We start from the raw sequence: 14386 nt of genomic DNA, 5'->3' as shown, positions 1-14386 counted from the left end.
CGTCTGAGATGTGAGAGTACTGTCTGTCCATAATGGCCTTTAGTGTGGTCAAGTTGAAGCACATTTCCATTTAGAGAAGCTCCTGGCCTCTTCAGTAATGACCATGTTTCTTTGTTAGTGGGCCTGAGACTCTTTACACCTCAACTACTGATCCGAAAAGGCTTTTGTTTTTTAAAAAGCCAAAGCACAGAGGTTGTGAGACTACTAGAAATGGCCAGTCCATGAAAAGACTTCCATTAGGAAATATTAACAACACCTAAAGCCATGCTAAAATAATTTCCTGAGTAGGTTTTATATGTGAAAGATGGACACGGGGATTTAGCAGGATTCTTTTCCAAGAGATTTCAGAACACATCACATCACGCAAGGGTGATGTGAGAAAAGGTCAACACTACTGATCCTATCCCACAGCTGGAGAATGGGCTGGGGGGATGTGCCCGAGAATGGCAGGTTAATACAGGGACATTCAGAATGGATTTGTACATAATCTTAGAGGCCAGATCTTCTGGGAATTTGAATTGAATGCTTTGCAACAAATGAATTTAACTATGGGTATAATGTCCAAGGGCAGCTCTACTTCAGTCCTATGCCCCTCCAGTATATATCAGAGCCTTTAGCCTTGTGGAAAGCTCCGCCTCCTCCTACCATTCAAATCACCACCTTCACCATTTAATAAGCTGTATCTTGCATGATGTTCCCCCCAAGACACCTCTTTCTCTTCAAAATGATTCACATGTCATCCTATGTAAAGTAAGTCAAACAAAGTTTCCTTATCAGAGTTGCAAGCAAGTTTCTTCTATCCAGACGGTTTCTTTTTTCTAACCAGAGAGCAGCCCTCAGCCACCATTTTTTTCTTTTAAATATTATTCTCCAATTGCTGTTAACAACCCCCAGCTGCACTGGTTCCCGCACCTATTTAAAAGCTCTCTGCCTGACTTCACATCCCAGAGTTTCTTGCAAGGAAAACAGAACTCTAAAATCAGAACTGTCTTGGCCTGGGCAGTTGCCAAGTCAGCTGCTGCCTTAGGTTGAATGGCTTACCATAGGACAATTTTGCACAGTGTTTAAGTTACTCCTTAATAATAGAGATACATTCATTTTTAAAATGAGAAGAATGAGTAACTGTAAATATAACAGTCTCCTCCTTGTAGATTTTTCTCCCCATGGTTGTTAGGTTCTTTATAATACAACAGGGGGTTTATACAAGGACAGTCTGTAGTCCTGACATGGAATCCTTACGATTCATATAACGCTTGTCCCATTATGGCCATGAAGGAGCTCTGAGTTGGCCTGCTTCCCTGAAAAACTTTCACCACTGAACTGTCTTGAGAGGGTTGGGGATAGAGCTGTATAGAACCCCCGTTATACTAAACCAAAAAAATAATTATCCTCCACTTCCAAGGTTCACTCAGATTTGTTCAGGACTGAAGAAGGATGCTGACTGAAAAGGAAGAAAGGGATGTGGGTCAAATAGTAATACAAGCCCTGAAGGACATTTCTATTCTCTTCCTGTTTTATCATTTTATTGTATTAGAAACTGCCAGAAATAGGGGCCACTGGCTGGGGCTTGGAAGTTCTCTGCTGGAAAAAAACAAGCATTCGGTGAAACAAGTTTCATTGAAACATGATTTCATTTATTCAACAAGTATTTTTTTTAGGATTTATTTCATGCTAAGGTGATCTCCATTACCCTTTGAGCAGATAAAAATTGACTATAAAATTTGTCAAAATATTTTTCTGAGAGTTTTAGGAGAACCACAGTAATAAGAATTACACAAGCACTAGTATTATATTCGTAAGTCTTTGTTATTTATTTCAGATGGAAAACTTTGTGGCCAAAAACAAAAATACCCCTATATGGTTAGATTATAGCTAGAACTATACCCCTCAGGACGGAGAAGAAAATCACAGATGAAAATCTATTTGCAATTGTAAAAAGTGCTGTTATCACTAACAATTGTAAATGTTAGTGATATTTAAGGGAAGAAAAGTTCTGTTTTGTTTCAAAGCAAATTATAGCTGCTTATAATCAACATCTTTGTATTTTAAAAATGAAAACTAGAAGTACTACAAAATAGTCATGGGGCTATAAAGTAAAGCACAGGGAATATAGTCAACAATTATAATAACTATGTATGGTGCCAGGTGGGTACTCGAAATATTTGCGGAACACTTTGTAAAGCATATGACTGTCTGTTACATTGTATATCTGAAACCAATACATAATAATACTGAATGCAAACTGTAAGTGAAAAATACAATTCAAAAAAGAAAACTAACTCTGAATTATACAAATCTCAGAGCACTACCTCAACAGATTATTCCAATTCAGTTGTTGAAAAGTTGAAATATCATGTCTGCCTTATTCACGTTGCCTCTAAGAATAAATTACTTAGTTTGCTTCTTTCCATCTGATCCTTGAACAAGAACCAAAATGTCAGCCTATCTCTTAAGACTACAGTGAAGATGTAACAATCCCAAAGCATTGCAGAGGCACTAAAGAAAAACCACAACACTGAATCCTCTTATAGAACAAAGATTTGTTATATTTTTAAGACAAGTTATTAACATCAGATGAACATCCATAAGTACCTCTTTTCCCACCACCAGCCTAACAGCTAATTTGCCTTCTCTTTGAGGTTATTTTTACGATTGTGTGAGCCCAGCAGAATGCCTCGTCATATGTGCTCACAGTGGCATGTGCCATGAAATGGAAATGAGTGATACTGCTGGGGACCCAAGAATGAACCTCCTTTGAAGTGCATGTGTTTATATGTGCTTGCCAAATTTTTAATGCCAGTAAAACCAAAAGGCGGTTTGGAATTTTAACTTACAGTAAAATGACATTTTATCTTTTTAATGTTCTGAGAAGCATCAATTCAATCTAACATTTTTTAAAAACCACACCTAATTTTAGTAACAGTGATAAAAATAGTACTTGATAAAGAATATTGCCTGCTCTGAAAAGGGAGGAAGAGGACGACACCACATTTAAGTTCTAATCGTCAACTGAAGAACAGTTTGATTGATAGAGCTAAGTCTAAAATGATAAGGGACTCATTATCCTTTCAGTTAGAAAACTGCAAAAACTCTCATAGAAGAAATAATATGATACACCATTTATATAAAGTTCAGACAGACCCACACGGGTCCACAGGTGTTCATTTTATTACTATCCTTTATAACTTACAAATATATTACATTCTTCTTTTAAAATATATATACACAAAACATTTCATAGTTAAAAGGAAAGAAATGGAAAAAGAGGGTAACTGGACAATTAGAAGCAATATCATGTACAATCTTAATTATCAGCATCATGAACATATTCAGAGATAGCAAAAATCTGTTATTCTCTGAGTAAGGTGAGGGTAACTTAATGGGAAAGTACCAATTACTATGTGTGCTCATCAGATGATAGGCTCTGACTTAACTGTGGAACTCCAATCAATTTAGGATGAAGGATTCCAACACAGACTTGTCGCAAAAGTCAATAGCCAAACACACAACCCTTTTTACCAGCTAAGAGCCCCTATGCCTCTCGTTCTGAATTGCTTAAGATTTTTCTTAAATTCATTGACACCTGTGCTCACTGCTTCCTGTTAACCCCTGATTTTCACAAAGTCTGTCAGGCTCCCATCAGCAGAGACAGGGTAGGCTACAAGGGAAAAATGTACCCATACAGTGAGAACGGCCTTTTATGCCATATATTTGCATATATTCTAATTACTTGTATTGAATCATAAGCTTAAAAACAAAAATAACCCATCTTTTTCCACTGGAAGGCTTGATGTGTCTTTGTTTACACAATTATTAGCCATACTATACACAGTGGCCTCAATAAAGCACTTCTATAGAGGCCTGGAAAGCACACGCATTAGCAGGTAAAAATATATTGGTTTTTTTTTTCTCTAAAAGCAGAGAAAATTAATTCTTTTCAGCTGTTTCATTCTAGGGACAAGCATTTGCTTTGCATTAAAGCAGTGATTTGTAGGCATGCCTTTGCCAGCATCTTGTGATCTGGGGGTGGGAGGTGGTGGGATGGGTGCTGCAAACACATTCACATCCAAATTGTCCTTGTTACAAGGCTGTTTGTTGAGACTGTCTTCTGCAATCCATTTAAACTGTCTCCAACCCGTCTTCTTGTTCCTGGACACTCATCATCATCCAACATTTCCTACCCACATTGTTTTTTACAGCATGTGAAGTTATTTCATGCAACTTTTCATTTTTCTAAAAAAGTGGTCAATTTCTTTAAAAATTTCTATTAAATAATAAGGAAATTTATTTGGTACTTAATTTATTCATCTAATAATTACTGGGAGCCTACTGTGAAGGGAGAATAGAAATTGGATATGACACAATCCTTGTCTTCAAATGATTCACAATCTGGTGGTATTGGTCTCGTAAGGCAGGGTAATATTCTAATACTTAAAAAATATTTCAAACCCCTGTACCATCCATGGAAGTCACTAGGGTTCAAAGACCTCTGATCTATTCCTTTGAAATAATTGAGTTCAGAAAAAAAAGTTACAAAGTGCTTCTCTAGAGAGAAGCAGACACTTTAACACATGTCTAGGATGTGTCACGGTGCATGCCAAATGCATGTTGCAAAAACAGCACAAGGAAGGAACAAATCACCTGTGAAAATGGCTTCCAAAGGATGGCTAGAAGATTCCTATCTGTCCTGGGTCTTAAAGAAGGAATGTAATTGGTCCAGGGTATTTCAAGTACAGGTAATAGCATGTGAAAGTTACTGGAAATTAGTAGGTCCTCTTTGGAGAAGTGTCTATTTAGGTCCTTTGACAATTTTTTAAATTGAGTTGTTTGTCCTCTTGGTGTTGAGCTGTATAAGTTTTTTATATACAAGGTCTGGCACAATAATGTCCCTTTTTTATGAGCTGGTAATCTATTTCAAATCTTTTACTACAAAATCATTGTCATGTAATTCTGTAACATAACAATATCACACTCAAGCATACCATATGACATTTTAGGTGAAATTTTCAAACTGCTGTCCATCTCGTACAAGACATTCACCAACCCTACCAGTCACACTCAATAGCATTAATTCTGCCAGACTTTGCGTTTTGGAAATTAACCCCTTATAAGGTGTATCATTGGCAAATATGTTCTCCCATTCAGTGGGACACCCATTTCATTTTGTTAATGGTTTTGTTTGTTCTACAAAAGATTTTTAGTTTGATGTAGTTCCATTTGTTTTTTTTTCCTTTGTTTCCTTCACAGAAGAGATATATTGGCAAAAACACTGCTACAAGAAATGTTTCAAATTTTACTGCCTATTATTTTCTTCTAGGATTTTTATTGTTTCATGCCTTACATTTAAGTCTTTATTCCAGTTTGAGTTTATTCTTGTGTATGGTGTAAGTTGGTGGTCTAGTTTCATTTTTTCCCCATGTTATCTGTCCAATTTTCCCCACACCATTTATTGAAGAGACTGTCTTTACCCTACTGCATGTTCTTGACCATAAAGGCGTGAGTATGTTTCTGTGCTCTCTATTCTGTTCCAATGATCTATATGCCTGTTCTTGTGCCACCACCATCTTGTTTTAATTACGATTTCTGTAGTTTATTTTCATATTAGGAAGTATGATACTTCCTATTTTGTTCTTTTTTCTCAAGACTGCTAAGGCTATTTAGGGTCATTTGTGGTTCCATATAAATTTTGGAATATTTGTTATAGCTGTGAGATATGTCATCAGTATTTTAATGGAAATGGCATTAAATCTGCAGATTGCTTTTAGTAACACAGTCATTTTAATGATGTTAATTTTTCCTAGCCATGAACAACGTATCTGCTTCCACTTATTTGTATCTTCCTCAATGTCTTTCTTCAGTATCTTATAAGTTTCTGAGTGCAGGTCTTTTACCTCCTTGGTTAAATATATCCCTAGGTACCTTATTTTTTTATTGCAATAGTAAATGCGATTGTCTTCTTAATTTCTCTTTCCAACAATTCATAATTGGTACATAAAATGCCACGGGTTTCTGAATACTAATTTTGTATCCTGCATTTATTAGACCTAGTAGCTTTTTGGTATTCTTTAGGGTTCCCTATATACAGTATGATGTCATCTGTGAATAATGACAGTGTTATTTCCTCCTTTCCAACATAGATGCTTTTTATTTATTCTTCTTGTCTGATTGCTGTGGCTAATACTTCCAGCACTACCTTTAATAAAAGTGGTGAAAGGAGACATCCCTGCCTTGTTCCTTATCTTAAGGAAAACAGTTTTTGCCCATTATAGATGGCCAATAAACATATGACAAAATGCTCAACATCACTAATCACTGAAGAAGTGCAAATTAAAACCACAATGAGATATCACCTCACATGTATCAGAATGGCTGTATTAATAAATCAACAAACAACATGTGTTGGTGAGGTTGTAGAGAAAAGGGAACCCTTACACACTGTTGGTGGGAATGTATATTGGTGCAACCACTGTGGAAAACAGTGTGGAGTTTCCTCAAAAAATTAAAAATGAAAACTGCCTTTTGACCCATGGAGACCACTGATGGGAATACATTCTAAGAAACTGGAAACACTAATTCAAAAGTATATACCTTTGTGTTCACTGCAGTATTATTTACAACAGCCATGATCTGGAAACAGCCCAGGTACCCATCAGTAAATCAGTGGATGAAAAAGCTGCGGTACATTTATACAATGGAATACTACTTGACTTTAAAAAAGGAAATCTTTCCTTTTATGACAACAGGATGGGCCTGGAGATTATTATCCTAAGTGAAATATGCCAGTCAGAGAAAGACAAATATATGATCTCACTAACACATGGAATCTAACGACCAAAATAAACTTATGAACCAAACAGGAACAGAGGCATGGATACACAAAACAGACTGAGAACTGTCAGAGGAGACAGGGATTGTGGGGCTGAATAAAAGAAGGTGAAGGGATTAAGCTAAAAAATTTACATATAACACACAGACACAGATAACAATGTGGTGACAGTCAGAGGGAAAGGGGACAGAGGTAGGTGGAGATAAGCAAAGGGGGTATAAATGGAGATAGAAAGAGACTTTGCTTTGGGTGATGGGTGCACACTGCAGTGTGCAGATGATGTTTTGTTGAGTTGTACACCTGATACCCATATGGTTTTGTAAACCAATGTCATCCCAATAAATTGAATTTTTAAAAGTTACTAGGGAAAAAGCATGAACCTTTTGAAGAGAACAAAGCAATCTAGAATGGCCAGAATTTGGGGCTCTGAAAACCAGTGGAGAAAAAGTAATAGTAGTCAGAAACAACACTAAAAGTGTGTTCTTGGGTCATAAGGGGGAAGTGCATTTCCCATCAAGGTAAGTAGTTCACATCCCTCTTGTAGGGGAATGAGAAGCAGAGGTGCAAATGTGCGAGAGAGAGAGAGAGAGAGAGAGAGAGAGAGAGAGAGAGAGTATGTGTGTGTGTGTTCTCACTGAAGAATTAAAAGACCATGAGGATGAGAAATATATATTTTGCTTTTATAGAAAGTTATTCAACACTTAGCTTAGACATATAGACTAACTACATATGCTTGTATGGTTCTTGTTTTGACCATTAGCATCCCTCCAATCCTGGGATTAGTGTAGCTCTCAAGTCATAATTGGGTCGGGTTCTCTTTTTGGCCTTTCTGCTTCAGGACAGTATGCTTCTCTCCTCACTTCCTTTTTTTCAGGCCATAGTTAAGTTCTCCATAGAGAGAGAAGTCTGGTGACAGCATGAAGGTGGGAGATGAGTGGAGGTGGGAAGGAGAGTTTGGGAAAGAGTGGTTAGGTCATGCAAAGTGGGGGGCACTGATCACATTTGTCCCAGAGCATCCAAAGAGAACCAGCATCCAGTAATGCAAACTGAAGTCTGACCATTTGAGTTGCCTAAAGATGCAACACAGCATCTTGACTTGTCATTGTAGATTGTTGGACAAACTAGAGAGGCATCTGGCGGTGAGAGGATTCAAAAAGTTTTTTAGTTATCCATTGCAGCATAAATTACCACAAAATATAGTAGTTTAAAATAGCAGCCCTGGCTGGTGTAGCTCAGTGGATTGAGCGCAGGTCTGCAAACCAGAGGATTGTGGTTCAATTCCCAGTCAGGGCACATGCCTGGGTTGCAGGCCAGTTCCCTGCAGGCCAGTTCCCAGCAGGGGACGCACTAGAGGCAACCATACATTGATGTTTCTCTTCCTCTCTCCTTCCCCTCTAAAGATAAATAAAATCTTTAAAATAGCAAACATTTATTATATCAGTTTCTGTGAGTGAGAAATTAAGGAGTGGCTTTGTTTGTTGGATGGTTCTTGCTCAGGGTTTCCCATGAGATTTCAATCAAGAAATCTGCCCAGGGCTGCAGTCATCTGAAGTTTCACTCAGAGCTGAGGTTTACTCAGTGCTGAAGGCTCACTCAGCCTCCCTGCCTCACTGACTGTTGGAAGGAGCTCACAGTTTTTTGTCATGTGCAGCTTGAGTATCCTCACAAAACAACTGTTGGCCTTTCCCAGAGTGAGGGATCCAGCAGAGAGAGCGAGATGCCTCAGAGGAGCCACAATGCATTTTTTTTTACCTCACCTCACAAATTGCACACGGTTACTCTGCCATGTTTTTATGAATTGGAAGAGAATCTCAAGAGAAGAGGAATTAAGCTTCACTTCTTGCCAACAGCTTATGGGCAAAACACATGTAATAAGGTCACACAAGAGGACTTTGAGGTTTTCTTTGTACCTGAGATTCTCTAACTCTATTCATGAACCAGTAAAGGAAAACAAATCCTGAAAGTGCCTGTATTTCAGTCATCCCATGCTTGAAGGGTCCCACTGGGACTCTTGTAATTGATGTATTTATCAAGAGGAGTGGCTCATACTGTCTTTCCGGACAATACTAAGTAGCAATGCCATTTTATTGAAACTGCTTTTGTGGTGTGATGAAAATGCTATGATTTTTTCAGAAAAGAGAGTAGACACAGAAAAAGCTAAAGTCAGACATTGTGATGTGAATTATATTCTTAATTTTTTACCCAAAAGGAGTCATACATTACTGACTAATCCAGAAACAGAAGCATGAACACATTCTATAGAGTGAAAATATTTCCTATGAGAATAACCAGAACCAGAGGGTGGTGGCTCTGGAGAGGCGGGGGACCAAAGGTGACTTTCACATCTCCCTCCCTACATTTATTTCTGTACTGCGTTTGCTTTCTTACTGCATACTGAACATATATAACTTTTTAAAGCAAAGAATATAAAAATTCATGTTGTTTGTAGCATCTACAAGTTGATACTAGTATTCACTAGATTTTAGTAGATAAATCTCACAAACATCAATCCCTCCTGTTCACTTTAACAAATGACAATATTTCACTTAGTTCATAAATTAACACATTTCACTCCTCTTCTTGAGAGTAGAAACCAGTTTACAAGTTACTACCTTACTGATAAAACTTATTTAACATAAGCGAAAATTCTATGACTTATCCTTAAATATGTATCTCTATACTGTAACCCCAAAAATACCTTATCATTTTCATGATTAACTCAAATGGGCAAGAATCCACACTCATTAAAGAACCGACTCCCAGTCCTAGGAACAGTCCCTGAGGTAGTTTTAGTAACTGTCCTCCCACCTGCTGGTACTAAACATTATTCTGAATTCTTTTGGAAGGCCCAGGTACATAAAAGCAAACTCCCTGCTTTCTAACTGGGAAAGATATTTAAAGGATTCAACAATGGTTAAGATACCAAAAAAGCAAATGGCTTGGTTTAACAAAAAGTGACCATTTAAAAAAAAACATTTCCTGGGAGCAACATTAGTACCAAGCACAATGGGTAGCAAGAGAAAGAGAATACCACCAGCAAAACAATAAGGTTGGTGGTCAGAATCCTGGTGAAGAAAGATACTTTACACCACAGGTGGCAAACACAGGGCCCACAGGCCGAATCAGGCCCTCTACCATGTTTTATCCAGGCCCCCGCACCGGGAGCAGTGCCAAGCCCTCACTTAACTGTTAAGAAGTAGTTACGTTTATACAGTCCTAAAATTACACTTGGCCCTTTGTAGGCAACCGCTAGGCTGATGTGGCCCCTGGTGAAAATGAGTTTGATATCCCTGCTTTACACAAAGGTGCTATTTTTTCCTTTGAGGAATGAGGGGAAAGATTATATGAAAGCCCTTTGGGCTTCTATAGAAAAAATATTTTTTATGCTCATGAGATATACCCAGTCTTTTACTTTATACTCACAGATCCTCAAGTTTATTACAGCAATTCACAACAATCATACAATACAAGTCAGGTACCACCCATATTCCCTATAAGGAAATTTATACAAAGAGGTTAACTACCACAGCTCCTGTTAATCACCTGTTTATATTAAAAAATACTTAGAGAAGAATGGATAAATACACATTGGTACATCCATACAAGGAAATACTATATAACAAGAGAAAAGAACAAACTACTAACATGTAGAACATGGATGAATCTAACAGGCTTAAGGCTGACTGAACACATCAGACATAAATAGTACACATTCCCCAATTCCATTTAAATAAAATATAAAACCAAGCAAAATTAATCATAGTATGTAGAAGTCAGCATAGTGGTCAACTTTGGAGGGGGTAAGACTGAGAGGTATTACAAGTGATCTTTTGAGGTTATAGTAAAGTTCTATTTTTATCTGGGGACTGGTTACATGGGTGGGTTCACTGTGATAATTCATCAAGCAGGTGCAGTTATTATTTGTGCACTTTTCTGAATGTTTGTACACCTCAATTAAAAAGTCAATTAAAAAGTAATATATAGAGCTCTCTACTAATTTATGTGGCATCTTTATGCAGATTTTTTTAAATGTCCCCTCTGGCCCTGACCTGTGTGGCCCAGTTGGTTGGACATTGTTCTGCAAACTGAGAGGTCACTGGTTCAATTACCAGACAGGACACATGCCCGGGTTGCAAGTTTGGTGCTGGTTGGGGTAGGTTCAAGATAGACGTTTCTCTCTCACATCAGTGTTTCTCTCCCTCTCTTTTCTCCCTCCCTTCTCATCTAATAAATAAATCTTTTTTAAAAATAAAATAAAAATAATAATAAATAAAAATGCTGCTCTGGATGAATGAATTAGAATAAGGCAACCCGTGGGTAGAGGTAGCCCTGCAAGTTTGGGCCATGGCAAGTGGAGGGCAGGCTGGGTTTTATCACACATCTGGATGAACATCTGCAAATCTGAAAAATGCTCATTTGACCCTCTCACCACAACTTTATTAGAAGGACATGGCATACATCCTTATTTTACAGATGTGGAAGTGACACAGAGCAGTGATGCATGAGGGTGTCACAGCCAGTAAGTGATGGAGCCAGGATGGATTTCTAGACCAGCAGCTCTTCACGTGGTTCTGATTCCTTTTTGGGAGGAAGAACAGGAAGAAGCTTTCTATGTTATTATGTACATTGTTATGGGTCATCTCAAATGTTTTGTGGAGTAAGGCAGGGGATAAATACATGGTCCAATATTCTTAATATTGGGCTTTAGTGAAGGTCCTTGGTTCCAAGCCCATTTTAAAAATATGCTCTAAGCATAGACTCAGAAGTAAACATTCATCTTTTAGATGTTTATCTCTGCAAAAAGATCAGTAGAAAGAGAAGGTTACATGTCAACAGAGCACTCTGGCCCTCCCATAGCTTATTGACTTAAGGATAGAAATCTTTCCATGTCTTAAAAAAATGAAAGAGAAAGACACACATATAGTGTTTATGTCCAGCTTACCTAGAAGTGTCTGCTTATTTTGGGAGGAGCCAGGCTCTGCAGAACAGCTGCAAGACCGGAGAACAATCACTCCTCCAAGCACACCATCTTCACTGGCCAGGAAAGGTGAACCTAGGCAGAAATGACTAGTAATCACTTCTCAGGAAATTTTACTATTTTCATTTTCAATTTTCATTTGATTACTAGAACAAAAATGTGGTATGCATAAGATTTTGAATGATGCCCATTTCCTGACAATCACCATTGTCCCTACCTTGTATATGCTAGATAGCAAAGGCAGGCTGATGTCTTAACAGGGGTCTTTTGGCAGAGACAGTGTCACACGCTGCCAAGAAGACGTGAGTGGGGGGGGGGTGGAGTGTGCATTACTGTATTCAGAATGGAAATGGAAACACTACCAGATTAAAGGACCAAACACAAATACAGGAAAAAATGCTTGGCAACTCTCTTTGATCAGCTCTTAAGGATCACCTACCAGTCTCTCCCTGCTGTCAGGGGCATGCCACCAAAAGCTCTGATTTACTACCTTAAATTCAATTTTAAACAATAAGCTACAAACTTTATTTCAAACATGTTAAAATGCTCCTAATGGTTCACGCAAATAAGGGTGAAACTATATTTCTATTATGAGAGTCTAGAGGTTAGAAATAAACTGGGCCTCTGTGAAATCTCACACACTTAAGCACTGTGAACATTTCAAGAATACTACATTAAAAAAGTTTTACTGGTGTTTAAAGAGAGAGAGATACATGGATTTGTTGCTCTACTCGTGTTACATTCATTGCTAGATTCTTGTACGTACCCTGAATAGGGATCGAACCCACAAACTTGGCCTATTTGGAACAACGCTCTAACCAACAAAGCACCAGGCAGGGCAGAGGACTACATTTTAAAACCCCTCAATTTTCTTCCCTAAGAACATCTTCAAATGTCTGGCCTAGCAAGTGAGAACATAAAGAACAAATGCTGAATTAACCCAAGCACTATCAAAGAAATTAGTAAAAAATAAAATTGGATTTGGAGGGAACCTCTGGTTAAATTTAGTGAATTAAATGCATGCATTTATGTTCACTCCTTCCTCAAACCCCACTAAGCTGAGGGGAAAGACAAAAAAAGGCACAGCCAAATAAGGACAAGGAAAATGACAGAGAAGAAGAAAACTGACCCTTTAAAAAATGGAAAGAAAATAGATAAGTAGTTAGTTGCTTACCTAGCAGATCTGTGAAAGCTGAAACCTAAGCTTCCCTGGGAGGGGTGAGGTTGGTTGGAGTGAGGGGACACCTATAGAAAACCACTCCGTTTTCTCATAAAACCCAAAAAGAAATTGGAGGCTTCAAGTTCTTCTGAAGGCTGGGGAACAGGGTAGGGCTGAAATGATGGCTGATTGAGAGCATCCAAAAGGATCCTGGGTGTCTCATAACTCATTCAAGCTCAAATGTCTCTACTCCTTTTCTTTGCAATGACTCAACACTTCAAACCACGTCAGATCCTGCCAGTTCCCTCAGAAGGTTGCACACTTTTACCTGCCTCTGCCCCTTCACTTCCACTGAGAAGGCTCTGAACATACACTCTCATCATGATGAACACACTGCTCCAGTCTGGCCTCCCTGCTCCGGTTCTTCAAATCTCTAAATTTATTAATTCAATAAATATGTACTATGTGTCACAACTTTTCTAGGTACTGGCAATATGGCAGTGAGCAAAATGAAGTCCCTGCTCAGATCCAGTTGAGCAGGTTGGGGGTCAGGTAATGCACTCACAAATCAATAAGGAAACCCATCCAGACAAGAGCAAGCATGCTATGGAGAAAATGAGTCCTAGTAAATGGTAGAGGGTGTGACTGGGGCAGGGATTACTTTACATCAAGAGGCAGAGAAGGCATCTTTTGGTAAGAAGCTAATCTGGGATGATCTGGAGAAAGAACATCCTGGGCAAATGAACCAAGCAAATGCACAGACTCTGAGATGGGAAGGGCTTTGGGTGTTCAGAACACACAAAGGATACTAGAGTAGTGAGAGTCAAGAGAGAGGGGAGTGAAGAGAAAGGCAGGGCCAGGTCAGGCAGGTCATACAAGGCCTTATGGGTTCAGCAAGGAGTTTGGATTTTACTCCAAGTGTGATGAAAAGATGATGCAGGGCTTACACCCCGACATTGACAGATTTTATTCTGCACTGGTCAGCAGGGCCAGAGTGAAAGCAGCAAGCCACAGAAGAAGCCGCCATGGCAGCCCGGTTGAGAAATAGTAGTGATCGGGGTGAGCCTAGTGGCAGCAGAGACTGTCAAGAGAGGGTAAGCCTAGGATTTACTCTATAAATAGGACAGGGTTGTTTACAGAACGAATATGAGGGGCATGGGAAACAGAAATAGAAAAGCTTACTGTAATAAGAAGTATGTGCCCAACATCACATCATTAAACCATTCAAAACCATCAATGGCTCCCAACTGCCCAGAGAATGATGTCCAAACTCCCTACCCCAGCCTAGCCTTCCTCTCTTTCCCCAACCTTCTCTCCCTATTTATTTTTACCATATGCCCCAGCCAAATTGGACTTCTTGTATCCCATTTCCCCAAGACTTCCCCTAGGTCCATGGTTATGAAATGTTCTTCCTGGTTCCTCT

The 14386-nt window shown here is 38.7% G+C and overlaps 1 protein-coding gene across 7 annotated transcripts in view; it reads right to left on the bottom strand.

Moving 5' to 3' along the window:
• TASP1 (taspase 1) overlaps positions 1-14386 on the bottom strand; it is a 469517-nt gene that overhangs the window by 192221 nt on the left and 262910 nt on the right. For all 7 annotated transcript variants that reach the window (XR_008392619.1, XM_053671048.1, XM_053671050.1 and 4 more), the window contains one exon: positions 11769-11879. Coding sequence is in view for 6 of the 7 variants with exons in the window: in XM_053671048.1 (XP_053527023.1) it covers positions 11769-11879 (111 nt within the window). In the remaining variant the exon portion in view is untranslated. The remainder of the gene's footprint in view (positions 1-11768; positions 11880-14386) is intronic.

Source organism: Artibeus jamaicensis, unplaced genomic scaffold (assembly GCF_021234435.1).
Source record: "Artibeus jamaicensis isolate MK-2021 breed Jamaican fruit bat unplaced genomic scaffold, CSHL_Jam_final contig_685, whole genome shotgun sequence".
NCBI classification, from domain to species: Eukaryota; Metazoa; Chordata; class Mammalia; order Chiroptera; family Phyllostomidae; genus Artibeus; species Artibeus jamaicensis.
The sequence above is the reverse complement of the archived record's forward strand: the minus strand, read 5'-3'. Positions and strand labels throughout refer to the sequence as shown.